This window comes from Mus pahari, chromosome 5, assembly GCF_900095145.1.
Source record: "Mus pahari chromosome 5, PAHARI_EIJ_v1.1, whole genome shotgun sequence".
Taxonomy (NCBI): Eukaryota; Metazoa; Chordata; class Mammalia; order Rodentia; family Muridae; genus Mus; species Mus pahari.
In genome coordinates this window covers 113,309,001-113,324,730 of record NC_034594.1, presented here as the reverse complement: position 1 = coordinate 113,324,730, position 15,730 = coordinate 113,309,001, and the positions used below count along the sequence as shown (strand labels likewise).

The window sequence follows — 15,730 nt, the reverse complement described above, 5'->3', positions numbered from 1 at the left end:
AGAGAGAGAGAGAGAGAGAGAGAGAGACAGACAGACAGACAGACAGACAGACAGACAGACAGACAGAGACAAAGAGAGACAGAGACAGACAGATTGCTGGACTAAGCCAAAAAATGTTTCATCCTTTAAAGCAGATTCTAGTTCAGCAGTTAGTCATAAATTTATTGTTGAAAGGGATTTTTCTCTTATTCTTAAAATTTTCTATTACAATTTAGACAATTTCATATGACAGAATTAGAATTAATGGTCTAATATTGCTCACTAACTCTTCAGGATTCCACTAATATAAGATTGACAAAAGGTAAGTACATAGGATTAAAACTGCTCTGCACCATGACCGATAGCAGTATTCTCACTGGACTAAACAGGCCCTATTTTCAATAAAATCAGAGAAGGATCCTTTCCCTGGAGTCCTGTTAGGCTAGGGCGGCTGTTAGAACTGTCATCTCCACACAAAAGGGAAAGGGCTGGGTTTTACAAATGTGAAGCCTAATTGGGAGCTCTTCATGGCTGTACCCTTGACATTTATTTAAGCCTCATCAACAAAACAGAAAATAGCCATACTAATTAGCAGACCAGCACACAAATTACTATTTGTTGGGGTTAGAATATAGATTCAGAGTCTATTCCAAAGACAAGCAAAGTAATGGGACAGACATATTTAAATTCTTCTCTCTAGCATCCATACTATAGACTTTCCTTCTGTTAAATAAAGATATATTCTTATAAATCAAATGATCAAAATTTCATTGAATATTCTGAAAACTAAATAAAAACAAAGTCTTTCATTGGCAAGTCTTGGTGGAAACTGGAAAAGCTACATTCTTTTCACAGTTGGGTCCATGTCTGATAATAAATGAACTCAGAATGGGATGAGACAAATCCATTCAGTCATTTTTTATTGTAGCTGACAATAAAACAAACACCATCGTACAAAGTTACAGACAAGAGATTTATTCACAATACAAGATGTATATTGCTTTTCAAATCACATGCTAAAGTCAGCAATCAGGACCCCATTTAGAATGAATACCTGCTACTTCTGTGGCCACAGTGCTGTCAAGTGACTAAGGACAGGAATTTCACAAGAGAAGAAAGTCTAATAGGGCCATTGTTACAAAAGACTTGGCACTCAAGATGTGTGTATATGAACCGCTACTGTAGAACTGTATGAACTATATGAACTGTAGACTATCTATTGTATTTATCATTTATGAAGATATTTTATTCAGATTATCTATAATTCTTATAGCAGCCTAGGAAAATAATGTGTGATGTTAACAATGTATCAATTTAAAATTCAGAAAGCAAGACAAAGGGATATTTTATTTTACTGAATGTCAAAAGCAATTTCCTTTTTAAAACCAAGTTTGGTCTAGCTCTCTATACTAATTTTTCCATCAGATGTACTTGGGAAGGGTCACAGTTTAATAATAATGCATCTTGGATTGGAAAATGGTTACATGTTGGCCTAATGTGTGCTTAGGAATCACAGAAAGTCACCTGTGAATGCGATGGAGAATTTGTTTACTGGTTAATTTGTCTAAATATAATCATCTTGCCATTTTGTATACCTTAGGATATACAACTTAAAAATCCATTTCTAGAAATTAACATAAATATGAAAAAACAGAAGTTAGTAAATTACAATAGAAATATTCTGTTATAAAAGGAAATTTTAATAATTAGCATATGAAGATTCTCTTAACTTATACATTTGGGAAAAGGATTCCTGTGATTTAAATGTTTTCATCTTAAGGAATTCTATTAAAAAATTTTTTTCTCATCAAAAAAAAAATCTCTTCTCCATGGTAAATATCATCATTTAAATACTCTATCACAAAGCTGGTAAAAGGGTTAGCAGGGTGATTTAGAGCACTGGAGCTTGAGAGCAGTCAAGAACTGAGCATATTAGTGGTGTCAAAAAGCAGATAGGAAAGCATGGCCTGGTTTAATGTCAGTGTGCCATGTACTGGCCATATTCTATGCACATAAAGACTTCATTCAAAGACGTGCTTTAGTAACACAATCAGAGTTTCAAAATAACATATGAAATTAATAATAGTCTATGAAAATAAGCTTAATAAAAGGAAAAATAGAGAAATCATTTAGTTTGCTACAAAAATAGTCTCATGAATTCAGAATATTCCCATGTTTTTCTTCTGTTAACAGCTGGTACCTAGGAAAGTCCTGCACACAGTGGGTGCTCAATTATTAGATGAGCGCACTTCTTCATAAAGATCTACCAGGGTCTGCACCCGGAGCTGATCCTGTGCCACAGTGCTCCATACCAAATACTGCTAACTAGAGAGAGCTGGTCTCCCAGGAGTGCTGGCATGTTTGTAAGCATAGGTAAGACCATCACTTCTGTTCCTGGGTACCCGCCCAGAAACCTCAGGACATAGGAACTAAGGAGCAGCCTGGGACAGGATCCTCTGCACCCGGAGCTGATCCTGTGCCACAGAGCTGTATAATCAAATACTGCCCAGAGGGGGCTTGTCTCCCAGGAGTGCTGGTACACCTGGGAGCACAAGACCATCATTTCTGCTCAAATTCCTGGCCCAAGAGAGACCTGCCCAGAGCCCTCAGGACATAGGCACCAAGGAACAGCCAGGAACAGGATCCTTCAGGTTTGTCTGCACCCCTGAGCTGACCCTGTGCCACAGTTCTCCATACCCAAATTCATCCTGGAGAGAACAGGATACCCAGGAGTACTGGCACACAGGCTTGCAGGAGGGACAAGCCACAGTCAGAGACAGCAACACCAGCTAATACCAGAGATATCCAGGGCAAAAACACAAGCAAGAGAAACCAAGGATACTTGGCATCGTCAGAACCCAGTTCTCCCACCACAGCAAATCCTGGATACCCCAACACACCAGAAAAGCAAGACTCCGATTTAAAGTCACATCTCATGATGATGATAGAGGACTTTAGGAAGGACCTAAATAACTCCCTTACTAGCTGCATATGTAGCAGAAGATGGCCTAATCGGCCATCACTGGGAAGAGAGGCCCCTTGGTCTTGCAAACTTTATATGACCCAGCACAAGGGAAGGCCTGGGCCAAGTAGTGGGAGTGGGTGGGTAGGGGAGCAGGGGNGGGGGGGGGGGTATAGGGAACTTTCGGGATAGCATTTGAAATGTAAATAAAGAAAAAAATAATAATAAAAAAATTTAAAAAAAAAAGAAAAAGAAATACAGGAGAACACAGGTAAACAGCTAGAAGCCCTTAAAAAGAAAACACAAAAATCCCTTAAACAATTACAGGAAAACACAACCAAACAGGTGAAGGAATTGAACAAAATCATCCAGGATCTAAAAATGGCAATAGAATCAATAAAGAAATCACAAAGGGAGACAGCCTGGAGATAGAAAACCTAGGAAAGAGATCAGGAGTCATAGATGCAAGCATCATCAACAGAATACAAAAGAGAGAAGAGAGAATCTCAGGGGCAGAAGATACCATAGAAAACATGGACATAACAGTCAAAGAAAATGCAAAATGCAAAAAGCTCCTAACCCAAAACATCCAGGAAATGCAGGACACAATAAGAAAACCAAACCTAAGGATAATAGGTATAGAAGAAAGCAAAGATTCCCAACTTAAAAGACCAGTAAATATCTTCAACAAAATTATGAAAGAAAACTTCTCTAACCTAAAGAAAGAGGTGCCCATAAACATACAGGAAGCCTACAGAACTCCAAATAGACTGGAACTGAAAAGAAATTTCGCCCTTCACATAATAGTCAAAACACCAAATGCATAAAACAAAGAAAGAATACTAAAAGCAGTAATGGAAAAAAGGTCAAGTAACATATAAAAGTAGACCTATCAGAATTATACCAGACTTCTCACCAGAGACTATGAAAGCTAGAAGATCCTGGGCAGATGTCATAGAGACCCTAAGAGAATCCAAATGCCAGTCTAAGCTACTATACCCAGCAAAACTCTCAATTTCCATAGATGGAGAAACCAAGATACTCCATGACAAAACCTAATTTACACAATATATTTCCACAAATTCAGCCCTACAAAGCATAATAGATGGAAAACTCCAACACAAGGAGGGAAACTACACCCTGGAAAAAGCAAGAAAGTAATCTTTCAACAAACCCAAAAGAAAATAGCCACACAAACATAATTCCACCTCTAACAACAAAAATAACAGTAAGCAACAATCACTATTTCTTAGTATCTCTTAACATTAATGGACTCAATTCTCCAATAAAAAGACATAGATTAACAGACTGGATACGTAAACAGGACCCAGCATTTTGCTGCATACAGGAAATGTACCTCAGTGTCAAAGACAGATACTACCTCAGACTAAAGGGCTGGAAAACAATTCTCCAAGCAAATGGTCCCAAGAAACAAGCTGGAGTAGCTATTCTAATATCAAATAAAATCAACTTTCAACCAAAAGTTATCAAAAAGATAGGGAAGAATACTTCATACTCATCAAAGGAAAAATATACTAAGAACTCTCAATCCTGAACATCTATGCTTCAAATGCATGGGCACCCACATTCATAAAAGAAACTTTACTAAAGCTAACACAATAATAGTGGGAGACTTGAATACTCCACTCTCATCAATAGACAGATCATGGAAACAGAAATTAAACAGAGACACAGTATAACTCACAAAATTGATGGACCAAGTAGATTTAACAGATATCTATAGAACATTTCATCTTAAAGAAAAATAATATACCTTCTTCTTAGCACCTCATGGTATTTTCTCCAAAATATAATTAGTCACAAAACAGTCCTCAACAGATACAAGAAGATTGAAGTAATCCCATGCATCCTATTAGATCACCAGGGACTAAGGCTGGTCTTCAATAACAAAAACGACAGAAAACCCACATACACATGGCAGCTGAACAATGCCCTATTCAATGATAACTTGATCAAGGAAAAAATAAAGAAAAAAATTAAAGACATTTTAGAATTTACAAAAGATGAAGCCACAACATACCCAAACTTATGGGACACAATAAAAAGCAGTGTTAAGAGGAAAACTCATAGCTCTGAGTGCCTCCAAAAAAGAAACTGGAGCGAGCTTACACTAGCACCTTGACAGCACACCTGAAAGCTCTAGAACAAAAAGAAGCAAATATGCCCAAGAGGAGTAGGCTGCAGAAAATAATCAAACACATGGTTGAAATCAACCAATTAGAAGCAAAAAGAACTATGCAAAGAATCAACAAAACCAGGAGCTGGTTCTTTGAGAAAAATCTCCCTTTCCTTTTCCCTTCCCTTCTCTTCCCTTCCCCTTCCCCTTCCCCTTCCCCTTCCCCTTCCCTTCCCTTTTTCCTTTCCTTTCCTTCCCTTTCCTTTTCCTTCCCTTTTCTTCCCTTTTCCTTCCCCTTTTCCTTCCCCCTTTCCTTTTTCCTTTCCCTTCCTTTCTTTTGTTCTTTATTTGTTTTTGATCAAATATAGTCTAACCGGAGTCAAACTGAGAAAGGAAACTCAGTTGAGAAAATGTCCATCAGATTGTCTCGTAGGTAAAAGATCATTGAGTAGTTCCTTGACTGATGATTTACTATTGCAAGTGCCATCCCTGAAAACCTGGAATGAAAATCAGTCTGCTCAAGACAGTAATTGTATTTCTTCATGACCTCTCCTTCAGTGTCTGTCTCTAAGTTCATGTTTGATTTCCAGTCCTGATTATCATTCATAATGTACTGTAAGATATAAGATGAAAAAAAAAAGATCTACCAAACTCCTTCATTCCTAAAACTGATGAGGTTCGATTGTTCCTTCCCAAATTCATGTAAAGCTCCCATCCCCACCCGCATGTCCTGCTCTTCTGCCATGTGATAACGTAGCGCATTATGTTTATGTCTTTATAACACGTGAGCCCTTACCCAGGCTCTCCAGCCTTCAAACATCTACAAAGTATTTTTCTGTTTTTTTCTGTATTACTCAAGCTCACATATTTTTGTTACAGTACTACAACACTGGCTAAATCAGACATGCAAGAGCAATTTATTACCATAAACATTTCATGGCACTGTGATTATTAATCTTGACTGTTGATTTTATGAACATTTAAATAATCACTGCATGTCTGTGAGGCTTGTTTCAGGTTGACCAGCCTAATAAGAATGAAGGATCCACCCTGCCTGTGGGCAGCACCATCCCACAGGTTGGGTACAACCTGAGTAAAAAGGAAGATGGAAGCTCAGGGGCACTCATTTTACCCCTTCCTGACTGCAGATGCTATGTGACCAGCTGCCTTATAGTCCACAACATTCCCCGCATGGTTCCTGACCTCGGATCATAGCAAAAATAGACTTCCCTTCCCTTCCTCCCCTTCCCCTTCCTTCCTTCCTTCCTTCCTTCCTTCCTTCCTTCCTTCCTTCCTTCCTTCCTTCCACTGACTGCCCTGGATATAAGAAAAGTGACTAATAAGAACACTGGAATGGCAGCAGTTCAACCCTTCTATGTGGTTCATAGTCTTTGGAACAGTGTGTATAGGAAGAAGGTGGAAGAATTTGAAACTTTGGAGTAGAAAAGCCCATGAAGGCTGTAAGTAGAGAAGAGAAGGTCATTCCAGCTGGAGCTGGAAGATAGGAATGTTGACAGGAATGTGTGCACAGAGGACAGGCTCCTGAAATTTCAAACAGCAGGGACTCTAGTGGGATCTGAGCTAGCCTATTCATGTGGTAATGACATCAAGAATCTCCTGCATTCTGCCTGTTTTCTGAAAACTCAAGTGAGGCTGAATATAGAGGAACTGAACTCATTCATATGGTAGAGGGAAATGCCAAGGCGGGAGAGCACCCAGGCTGTGGGTTGCTTTCTTCCATGGTGAGAGAGTGCAGAAAGTGCCACCAAACATGGAAAAAGCACAGTGTGGTAAGAAAAAGAGCACGGGCAAACTTCACCATGCAGACGGGGCAGGTTTAAAAGCAGCTGGCATCTCTACAGAGACGGATGACATTAAGGAGAAGCCTGGACTGAACACGGGGACAGTAAGAAGTGTGTTGTGAGGGCAAGACCTAACTTGTCATAGGCTCCACATTGTGAAAATGCAACTTTATCTGAAAGTAGATGGCCTGTATTGAGAATTTTGCTGAAGGAGTTCTATGCTCTAAAGGAACTACCTGGAGATGTGTGTTTTCCTCAGGGTCAGCAGACAGATGCTGATGCCATTGTTTTCCAAAGGAGCCAGGCACATGCACAGCTGGCAACTGAACTTGGCAGCTCGCTTTGTTCACTAGGTATTGGTTGTACAGGGATAAAAGATGAGAAATAATGGTGTCAGGAGAGAACGCCAAAGTTCTAGAGAGCTGCTAAGGTGAAGCAATGTGTAACAGGGTTGCAGTCCCTGTTAGATATCCTAAGAAGCCATTCAATGAAACTATGAAAGTATAAATCACAATGCACTCTCTCGAATTTTGAAGTTGCCAGGTGTTTGAGACACTAGCTGAAGAAAACTGAGTGTATGTACTGCAGCTGGTTCAAAACAGACACTATGTGCTCCAGGTCGCAAAGATGGAGGAGAAGGGCTAGCCAGGTCTTTACCCAGATGATTCTATCGTGAGTCAGATTTAGGGCATGAAGCTGAAGGAGTTAGTGTTTGCTTACTGGCTGTTGGTCTCATTTCACCAGGTCATTGCTATTCCATCTTTCTTCCTTTATGGGTGGGATGTGTATTCTGTGCCACTGCATATTGGAATTATACTAGTTAAGATATTGCCTTGAGTCACAGATGAGAGTAAGAGTCTGGCACTACTAAAGACTATAGGAACTTTTGGTGATGTGCTGAATGCATTTTGGATTATGCGATAGCTGAGCCTATGAAGACAAAAGATGGAAGGAAGGGTATGGTTTTAAAGTGATATGTTTGGGTGCCAAGATGACAAAATCTGGAGTTGACATGGTTCCTCTTGATTTCCCTATTGACGGTGTTTAGAATCCCACGGAAATAACTTCTGGAGGGATCTGTGAGGATTTTCTATATTGGTTAGGTTTTCTATACTGCTGGACAAAACCATTCAATGGGCTGTGTTCCCAGACTGAACTAGAAAAGAAAAATGGAGCTGAGTATCAGCACTGCTCTCATTCTGTTCTCCTGACAGTGTATGCCATGTGACCAGCTGCTTACACCCCTGCCATGCAGACTTCCTGCTACAGTAGACTGTACCCCCAAACTGTGAGCCAAATAAATCCATCCTCCCTCCCTCCCTCCCTTCCTCCCTCCCTTCCTTCCTTCCTTCTGGTGTCCTCTTCTGGCCCTATCTTGTATGAGTCATAGACATTGCTATGCCTAGGCTGGCTGTCAGCCTTGACAGCTGTCATAAAAGAAGCTTTGCAGGCACTATATGAATTTGACTCTAAAGCTGATTTCTAAAGATGCCTAATCAACCGCAATTTGGTACGTAAGGTTTAATTGGTTAAAACCTTCCAGAGCCTACTCTAAAATAAGAGATTACATTGTTATTTTCTAAACAGTTTTCCTCTTGGGACAATATTTTTAGTGATAACAGCATTTGAACCGAAGTTTTAAATAATAATAGCAAATAAAATATCTTGGTACAGAAAAAAACAAGCATATAGTTCCCCTCCTAAGATGGTTTGGCTTTTTGTGTTTGGTTTTTTTTTTTTTTTTTTTTTTTTTTTTTTTTTTTTTTTGGTTTACTATGGAGAAAAGCAAAATACTTTAAGTAAAAATGATCTTTCAACTTTTGAGTTGTTCCCAGTTAGTGATAAATGATACAGAACTATTCCTTGATCCCAGGAAGCACAGGGACTCAGCTTCCTGTCACACATGTTGTCATAAAGGGGAACAGCCCGACAGTGTACAGTGCTGTTAGCTAAGATATTATCAGGGAAGCATCTTCAAAGAAAGCATTTTCAGTTACAACGTGAACAGCTACGATGGGTCCATCGAGAAGCACCCCACCACAGGATCAGGACCAAGTGCACAGTGCTTCACCCTTGGATTTCCAAACACTGTTTTAGTATTGGACTCTGAGTCACACATTTTATGTTAAGTAAAGGCACTTTGTTCTTGCTGTTCTATGTTACTCTGTTCATACTGCACATAATCACATTTAAATGTCTCCCAGACTCACTGGGTATAAGCTCTTTGAAGACATGACGAAACAGGTGCTACGATATCTGTAGATACATGCAGAGCCAATATTGTAATCAATATTATACTAAGATTCTGTTTGGTCTGCATTAAGATGGGATTCTCAGAGATGGGCCATTAGTTTCTCCATTATCTAAGTCCTGACTCTCCCCCTTGACCAGCAACGCCGAATTTTGAATAAGAGAAGTATCAATGGTTCAAATGACTTCTAAAGAATTTGGTGAAATTGTGTATCTGAGGCCAGGGACACAGGGCAGGCATCCTTACCTGGGAGAGCTTCTGCTTCTCTCTGGGCTCTCCCTTTTCACTGTGTAAAGTGTACACTGGTGTGTACTGTACCAAACCAGAGCAGGTCCCATACTCTTCCTCATTGTCCTATACGTAAAGAAAGCACAATTATTTTACAATACTCCACTTTTAAACTAAAGGTATTTCATTAATAAGGTTGCCTGTTAAAACATAAAAAGAAAAAACACTGTATGTATAATTTTAAAGAATATCCTGAGGAAATAATGATTTTCTATGGTGTGATTTAATTAAATTAAAAAATAATTCATACTTTGACTAATTGAAATAAAATTTATATAAAGATAAATGTTCACCATTACTAGAATGGAAGATTTTATTTTATTTTTCCCCAGACAGGGTTTCTCTATGTAGCCCTGGCTATCCTGGAACTCACTCTGTAGACCAGGCTGGCCTCGAACTCAGAAATCCACCTGCCTCTGCCTCCCGAGTGCTGGGATAAAAGTGTGCGCCACCACCACCCGGCTAGGAAGATTTTTTAAGTAGTTTATTTTCTTCAAAAGTAAAAATTCAGAACACAAATTATTAATAAAATTGCAAAGATGTAATTTGTAATAAAACCAAGAACATAAATATAGACTTATAAACATTCACACAATACCTGGAATACCCATAGATTCAAAATCAAATTATCATATGTGATCTTTTATAAATTAGAAACATTCCTCAATGTGGTAACTACCATTAGGATGATCCTATAAAACCAAATGGTGGCATTTTTTGATTAATTTCAACCCAAAGTTATTTTTAAAAAATGATCAGCTTGAAGCAACATCTTCAATTGTAGTACAAAAGCAATCAATTTTATGAAAACATACATCCTACTAAAAGTATTTTTGAAAGACTCCACATTCTGTGATAAAATACGCAAACAATACAAGGATTATTCGGTGAATGCCTACAGAATAGCTGAGAATTAGTTGCCAGAGGACTTGTTATAAAAAGTACATTCTTGAGCAAAGCAAGAACATATCATAAAAGCCATCAAAACATAAATCTCAGTTTGTAGAGCAGGGGCTACAAATACACACAAAATCAGGGAAGTATGAAGACCAAGAAGGCAGACGCACCTTGTGTTTCAGCCGGCTCTTCACCTCCTTTAGTCCCAGCCTGGCGTGACTCTTTGCCTAGAAAATGAGAATAAGTGTATCTAGCTTCTTATGCTTCTATTATCATTTACTAAATAAACAGATATGCAAGATTATTTCTAATAAGGTTTGCCAACTCTCCATATTAGTTAGAAAAGAAACAAATTATATCCTAACACTATTTCCAGGGAGGCCATCTAGTTACCATTTTATTAAGCCCAAACTGCTATTTAAAAGGGTCAGTTCTGTATTGCATACAAACACACAAAGGTTAACATTCAGTTGAGAATCAATCAGGTACCTAATTCCCATTATTAATTTAAAATTGTGACCAATGAGAGAAAGAGAGAGAGAGAGAGAGAGAGAGAGAGAGAGAGAGAGAGAGAGAGAGAGAGAGAGAGAGAAAGTGAATCACAGCAACAAGTTATTTGGACAAATGTGTAAGCTTCAAGAAACTGAAGAAAAATGTTAAAGAGTGTTGCTGAAGTGCATTTTCAGACACAGGCATCTAGGGGAGTGGTATTTCACACATAGATTTTCCAGCAAAATTAAGTCACTGAACAATTTCACGCTACCTTCCTATTTCTCTATGGTTTGTCATCATCATTCAGTGTCTCTAGTCTGGCTGTGAATTGTGGGGTCCATAATCCGGGGGCTTTTGTTGCACTGGAGATTTTTACTCAGAGTATTCCAGGTAAAAACAGACAAAAGGAAGCTTTCCTTCATTTTGTTTCCTGACTATGTGCTGGGTGCTTAGAAACACTGCGCTGTTTGTGGTCCCAACTCCAAGATTACACTGCTCCCAAGACACCATATAAAAGAGTACACTGATCCAGGAAGATTAAGTCTACATTGTCTCGATTCAAATCTGGGTTATAGTTAGTTGTGAAATCCAACTTCTCTATTTTCAAGGAGTAAGGAACAAACAATGTTTCTAAAGCATGCCAATTTAAGCCTCACCAAAAAGAGGACAGCATAAGTCTGATCTCTAGAGCCCCAGTGTGGAGTCAGCCCCAGAGCCCTGCTCCCACTGCTGGTGCTCACAGGTCACCTGTGCTGCTTCCTAAGCTGCTTTTGAGGAGCGTCAACGTATGACTCTCAAGAGGTCCGAGGGAAAGGAGCTTCCCGCATTAGCAAGTATAAACTCAGGACACCACTGACATGCAGTAAAGCACTCAAGCAATGTTCTGAACTGAATATAACAACTATATTGCTATAGACTGCTCTTCTGAAGGTCCTGAGTTCAAATCTCAGCTACTACATGATGGCTCACGACCATCTGTATAGCTACAGTATACTCATATACATAAAATAAAAACAAAACTGAAAAATATTAGAATATATCCTCTGGTGTTTTGTTGTTGTTGTTGTTTGTTTTTTTTGTATTTAGGGGAATCAATAAAGACATTTCATTCCTTACTTTATTTGTTAAGCAATTGAATCAAAGAGTCCTATATCCATCCTTATGTTGTGATAAAGTATGTAATTACAAATAAAAATTCTTTTGTTCTTATCTCTTAGAATTTGAGGCCAGTTTTGCTTTCCTTGTACTGATTTTCAATTCTTTCTGAGCCTGTGCCTCACACAGTTTCCTTATTGTCTACAGTATATATAGCTGAATCTAGTGTCAGCTTCTCCCACAGTGTCCAAATTTGTCCACTGATTAGTTCTAACATTAACCTGGAAGATGGAGTAAAGCTTCCACCTACCTTGCAGTTTAGGCACACAAAGTTGTGTGTTTCACTAATAAAATAAACTAATCAAACGATACTTAGATCATTTAGCCAGGTTAAATATGCATGCCATTGGGTTGTGCTTCTTTTGTTTATGGCTGGATGTTTGTTGTCTCTTAATTTTGTTTATGGTTTCTCTAAGCATGAAAAGGCACAAATTCAGTGAGCTTAAAAAATATTTCAGCTGGCTGTAGAATAAAGAAAACTTGTAAGTGCAAGACAGAAATTCTATCCACTTAAATGAAAGCACAGACGTAACAGTGGGGCTGTGACTGACCACCACAGTGCCTCTCCTTTCATGGTCTCTGCTCTGACTCAAGATGAGCAGAAGGCCTAACTCACAGTGGGTGAGCTGGGGTTTCTTTTGCTGTGGTAAAACACCATGACCAAAAGCCACTTAGGGAGGAAAAAAAAAATCTTATAGTTTGTAGTTTATCAAGCAGCAAAGTCAGGACAGGAGCTCAGGTGAAGCAGGATGGTGTCAAGGCCATGCAGCAGTGCTGATGGCTGAGTGCTGATGGCTGAGTGCTGATTGCTGGCTCGCTCCTCCTAGTTTGTTCAGTCTCAATTCTTACAGCATCTCTAACCACCTGCCTAAGGATCCATCACCCACAATGGCCATGCCCACACACAGCAACCATCAATCAAGAAAATACATTCCACACATTGCAGGCTTGCACACAGACCAGTCTGGTGGGGATGTTTTCTCAATTGAGGCTCCTCTCACAATTGATTCTAGCTAATGGTCAATCAAATTGTTTGTTTAATAAATAACTGAAGTAAAAACATGTCTTTAAGTTTTGAAAAAAATAGCCATTTATAAAGAAGCTAGGTAAACAAATACTGTCATTTCCAAATAATAGAAATGGAGAGTTTTAGTTGTTTCAGCATGTGGTAAGAAAAGAAATGTCAGCATATAAGTTTCAAAATATGGACATTTCAGAAGGGTCCACCTTGGGTAAAAATATGACACAAAATGATTTAATCACATCTTCCAACCTCTTGATTCAGCTCACATGATATTATCACAAGATAAAGTATATTCTGAAGGCCTGAATTTGCCAGAAATTACTTGAAATAATCCTTCAAGAGTAGAAGTTTTAGTTTGTGAAGACATTACAGCCTTGCAGAAAAGGTTCAAAGTAAACCAATCTGTGCTCTGAGTGATCACATTTTCCACAATGACAAACTTATTAGCTTTATTATTACTTTGCTGAAAAGACGCGAATGAAAGTAGAGATGAACACATATTTGGAAGAACAATATAACTGTGTAAGTCTAAGGAAACTGTCAGGAGCTCATCATCAAAAGGGCCAGCGGTAACTGAGGTTTATTCTGTTGCTGCTGCTTTTAAAGAGTTTACAGCTTTGCTGGGGAGAAGGGATGCTCAGTTCGAGCTGGTTTTCAGAGGCTGGGCCACTGCACTGTATTGTGGGAAAGCTCTCCTGCAGATCCACACTTCCACCAGTATCCTGGGACAGTGGGGTATACAGAAGGCTTCCCAGGAAAGTGATGGCTTCCCGGCAATGTTATAAGAAAACCAAAGCAACTTTAAAGGCTGGACTTTCTAAAGATCACTCTTACTTCTTTATGCTTTAATGTCACACAATTTTAGACAATTCACAACAGCAGAATTGTTTTTAGAGAAACTCTGTTGATTAGCTTCCCTGCCATAAAATCTAACTTTTAAAGGATTTGTTTACAATGCAAAGGAGGACTACATACTACAAACTTAAGGCATGATTACTAGCCCTAAACATTTATTATGTGAATCATACAAACATTTTACTGAAAACACATCTAAAGATGGATTCTTATAAAATCACAACTGCCCTGAAAGCTTTCAGGAACAGAGAATACATATAACCATTAATTTTAAAAGGTCTCACTGATTACCAGTTCATAACGTCATCCCTTAAGGAGCTTATCATCTTGAGATCAACATGTTCAGATAACATAAGTGACAAAGCAAATCCTATAATCCTTATGGGAACAAGGGAAGGGCTGTCCTTTTTTCCTAGGGGAGAGGTGGAAGTGGGAAGACAAGGTGAAGCATGGACCTGAACTAAGCCACCAGTTCAGTAAAGAAATGGAGGTTCCCAGCAGTGGGAATAGCATGAGCAAGACAGAAAGTGAGAGCACCCATCCTTGAATGCAGGCGATAAGAACCAGCTGAGTGGTTTTAGAGGGCGTAGGAGGGGCTGGTCTCGAAGCTCCCACCTTAGCTGCTGTAGTAAAACACACCTTTCATTACTTGTCTATTGTTGCTCTTGTCACCTTATTCTCTAAGCCAGGGGGAAGCTCTGAAGAAACACAGAGAGTTAAAACATCATCTAGTGAACAGATGATACCACACAGTGGTTTGTTCATTTCAACCTCAAGCAAAGAAGGACCATATAAGATAACTGTAGGAATTAAGCCAATTCCCCAACTAGCAAGCACCTCTTGTGGACTGCTTCAAAATTTGCTAAACAATTTTGTTGATAACTTTTAAGTAAAACAAGAATATATTTAGATTATATAAAGAAGATAACTTCCCATACAATATTATTTTAATAACAGACTTTTATTTTGTTCGATATGAACTCTAAACATTTTATAAAGCTTATTTTAAACATGGAAAACACAGTTGTAGCAATAGCTCAGAAGTTAACAGTGCTTGCCACACCAGGATGAAGACCTGCATTCCATCACCAGATGAGTAAAAGGCTGGATGGTCATGCAGCTGCATTTGTATTTACAGTGCTACAAAGGCAAAGGCAGGCAGATTCACAAGGCTCCTGGATCTTGCCCTACCTGGCCCGATTAGTGAGCTCCACACTCTAGTGGGAGATCCTGTTTAACATTATAAAGTCACAACTGGTCAAAACCACTATGAACAACCGCCTGTGGGTACTCAGCCAACTGATAAATCCACAGCACAAACCCACAGCGGAGGCTCAACGAGGAACATCATGGAAACACTCTAAGAGCCAGAGCACCAGGGCAGGGTGTGTGCTGCAAGACAGCATCTTCTACAGAGGACAGGGGCGTTGCACCCGGAAAATCCCAACAGCATGGTTGCCTAAGCAACTGATGTGCCAGTGGATGGAAAAATTCTAACAGGGCTTGATCCTAGAAAATGAGCTACTAGAAGCTAATGGCAGCTGAGAGAGAAAGAGAATCTGTCTTCTCTAGAATGTGGTTAGCCAAGCCCAGGAGGTTAGCCCTAACCACACGATGAGATACACTAAATGGACTCAGCTGGTTGTATCTGTAACTTATATACACTTATAATTAAGTGAACATACACAATATACACGAATATAACAATTATATTTTAAGAATAAGAGGACATGAATTTGAGGAGTGAAAGTCATATCAGAGGAACTAGAAAGACGAGGAAGAGAAGGAGGAGAAGGAGCAGGAGGAGGAGGAGGAGGAGGAGGAGCAGGAGGAGCAGGAGGAGCAGGAGGAGGAGAAGGAGCAGGAGGAGCAGGAGGAGGAGAAGGAG

At 39.2% G+C, this 15,730-nt stretch overlaps 1 protein-coding gene across 1 annotated transcript in view; it reads right to left on the bottom strand.

Annotated features, from left to right (window-relative positions):
- The window catches only part of Dennd1b (DENN domain containing 1B), a 204,527-nt gene that overhangs the window by 16,813 nt on the left and 171,984 nt on the right, over positions 1-15,730 (bottom strand). The window contains exons 18-19 of the mRNA XM_021198568.2: positions 10,487-10,543; positions 9,378-9,485 (exon numbers count right to left, since the gene is read on the bottom strand). Of these exons, the coding sequence (XP_021054227.1) occupies positions 9,378-9,485; positions 10,487-10,543 (165 nt within the window). The remainder of the gene's footprint in view (positions 1-9,377; positions 9,486-10,486; positions 10,544-15,730) is intronic.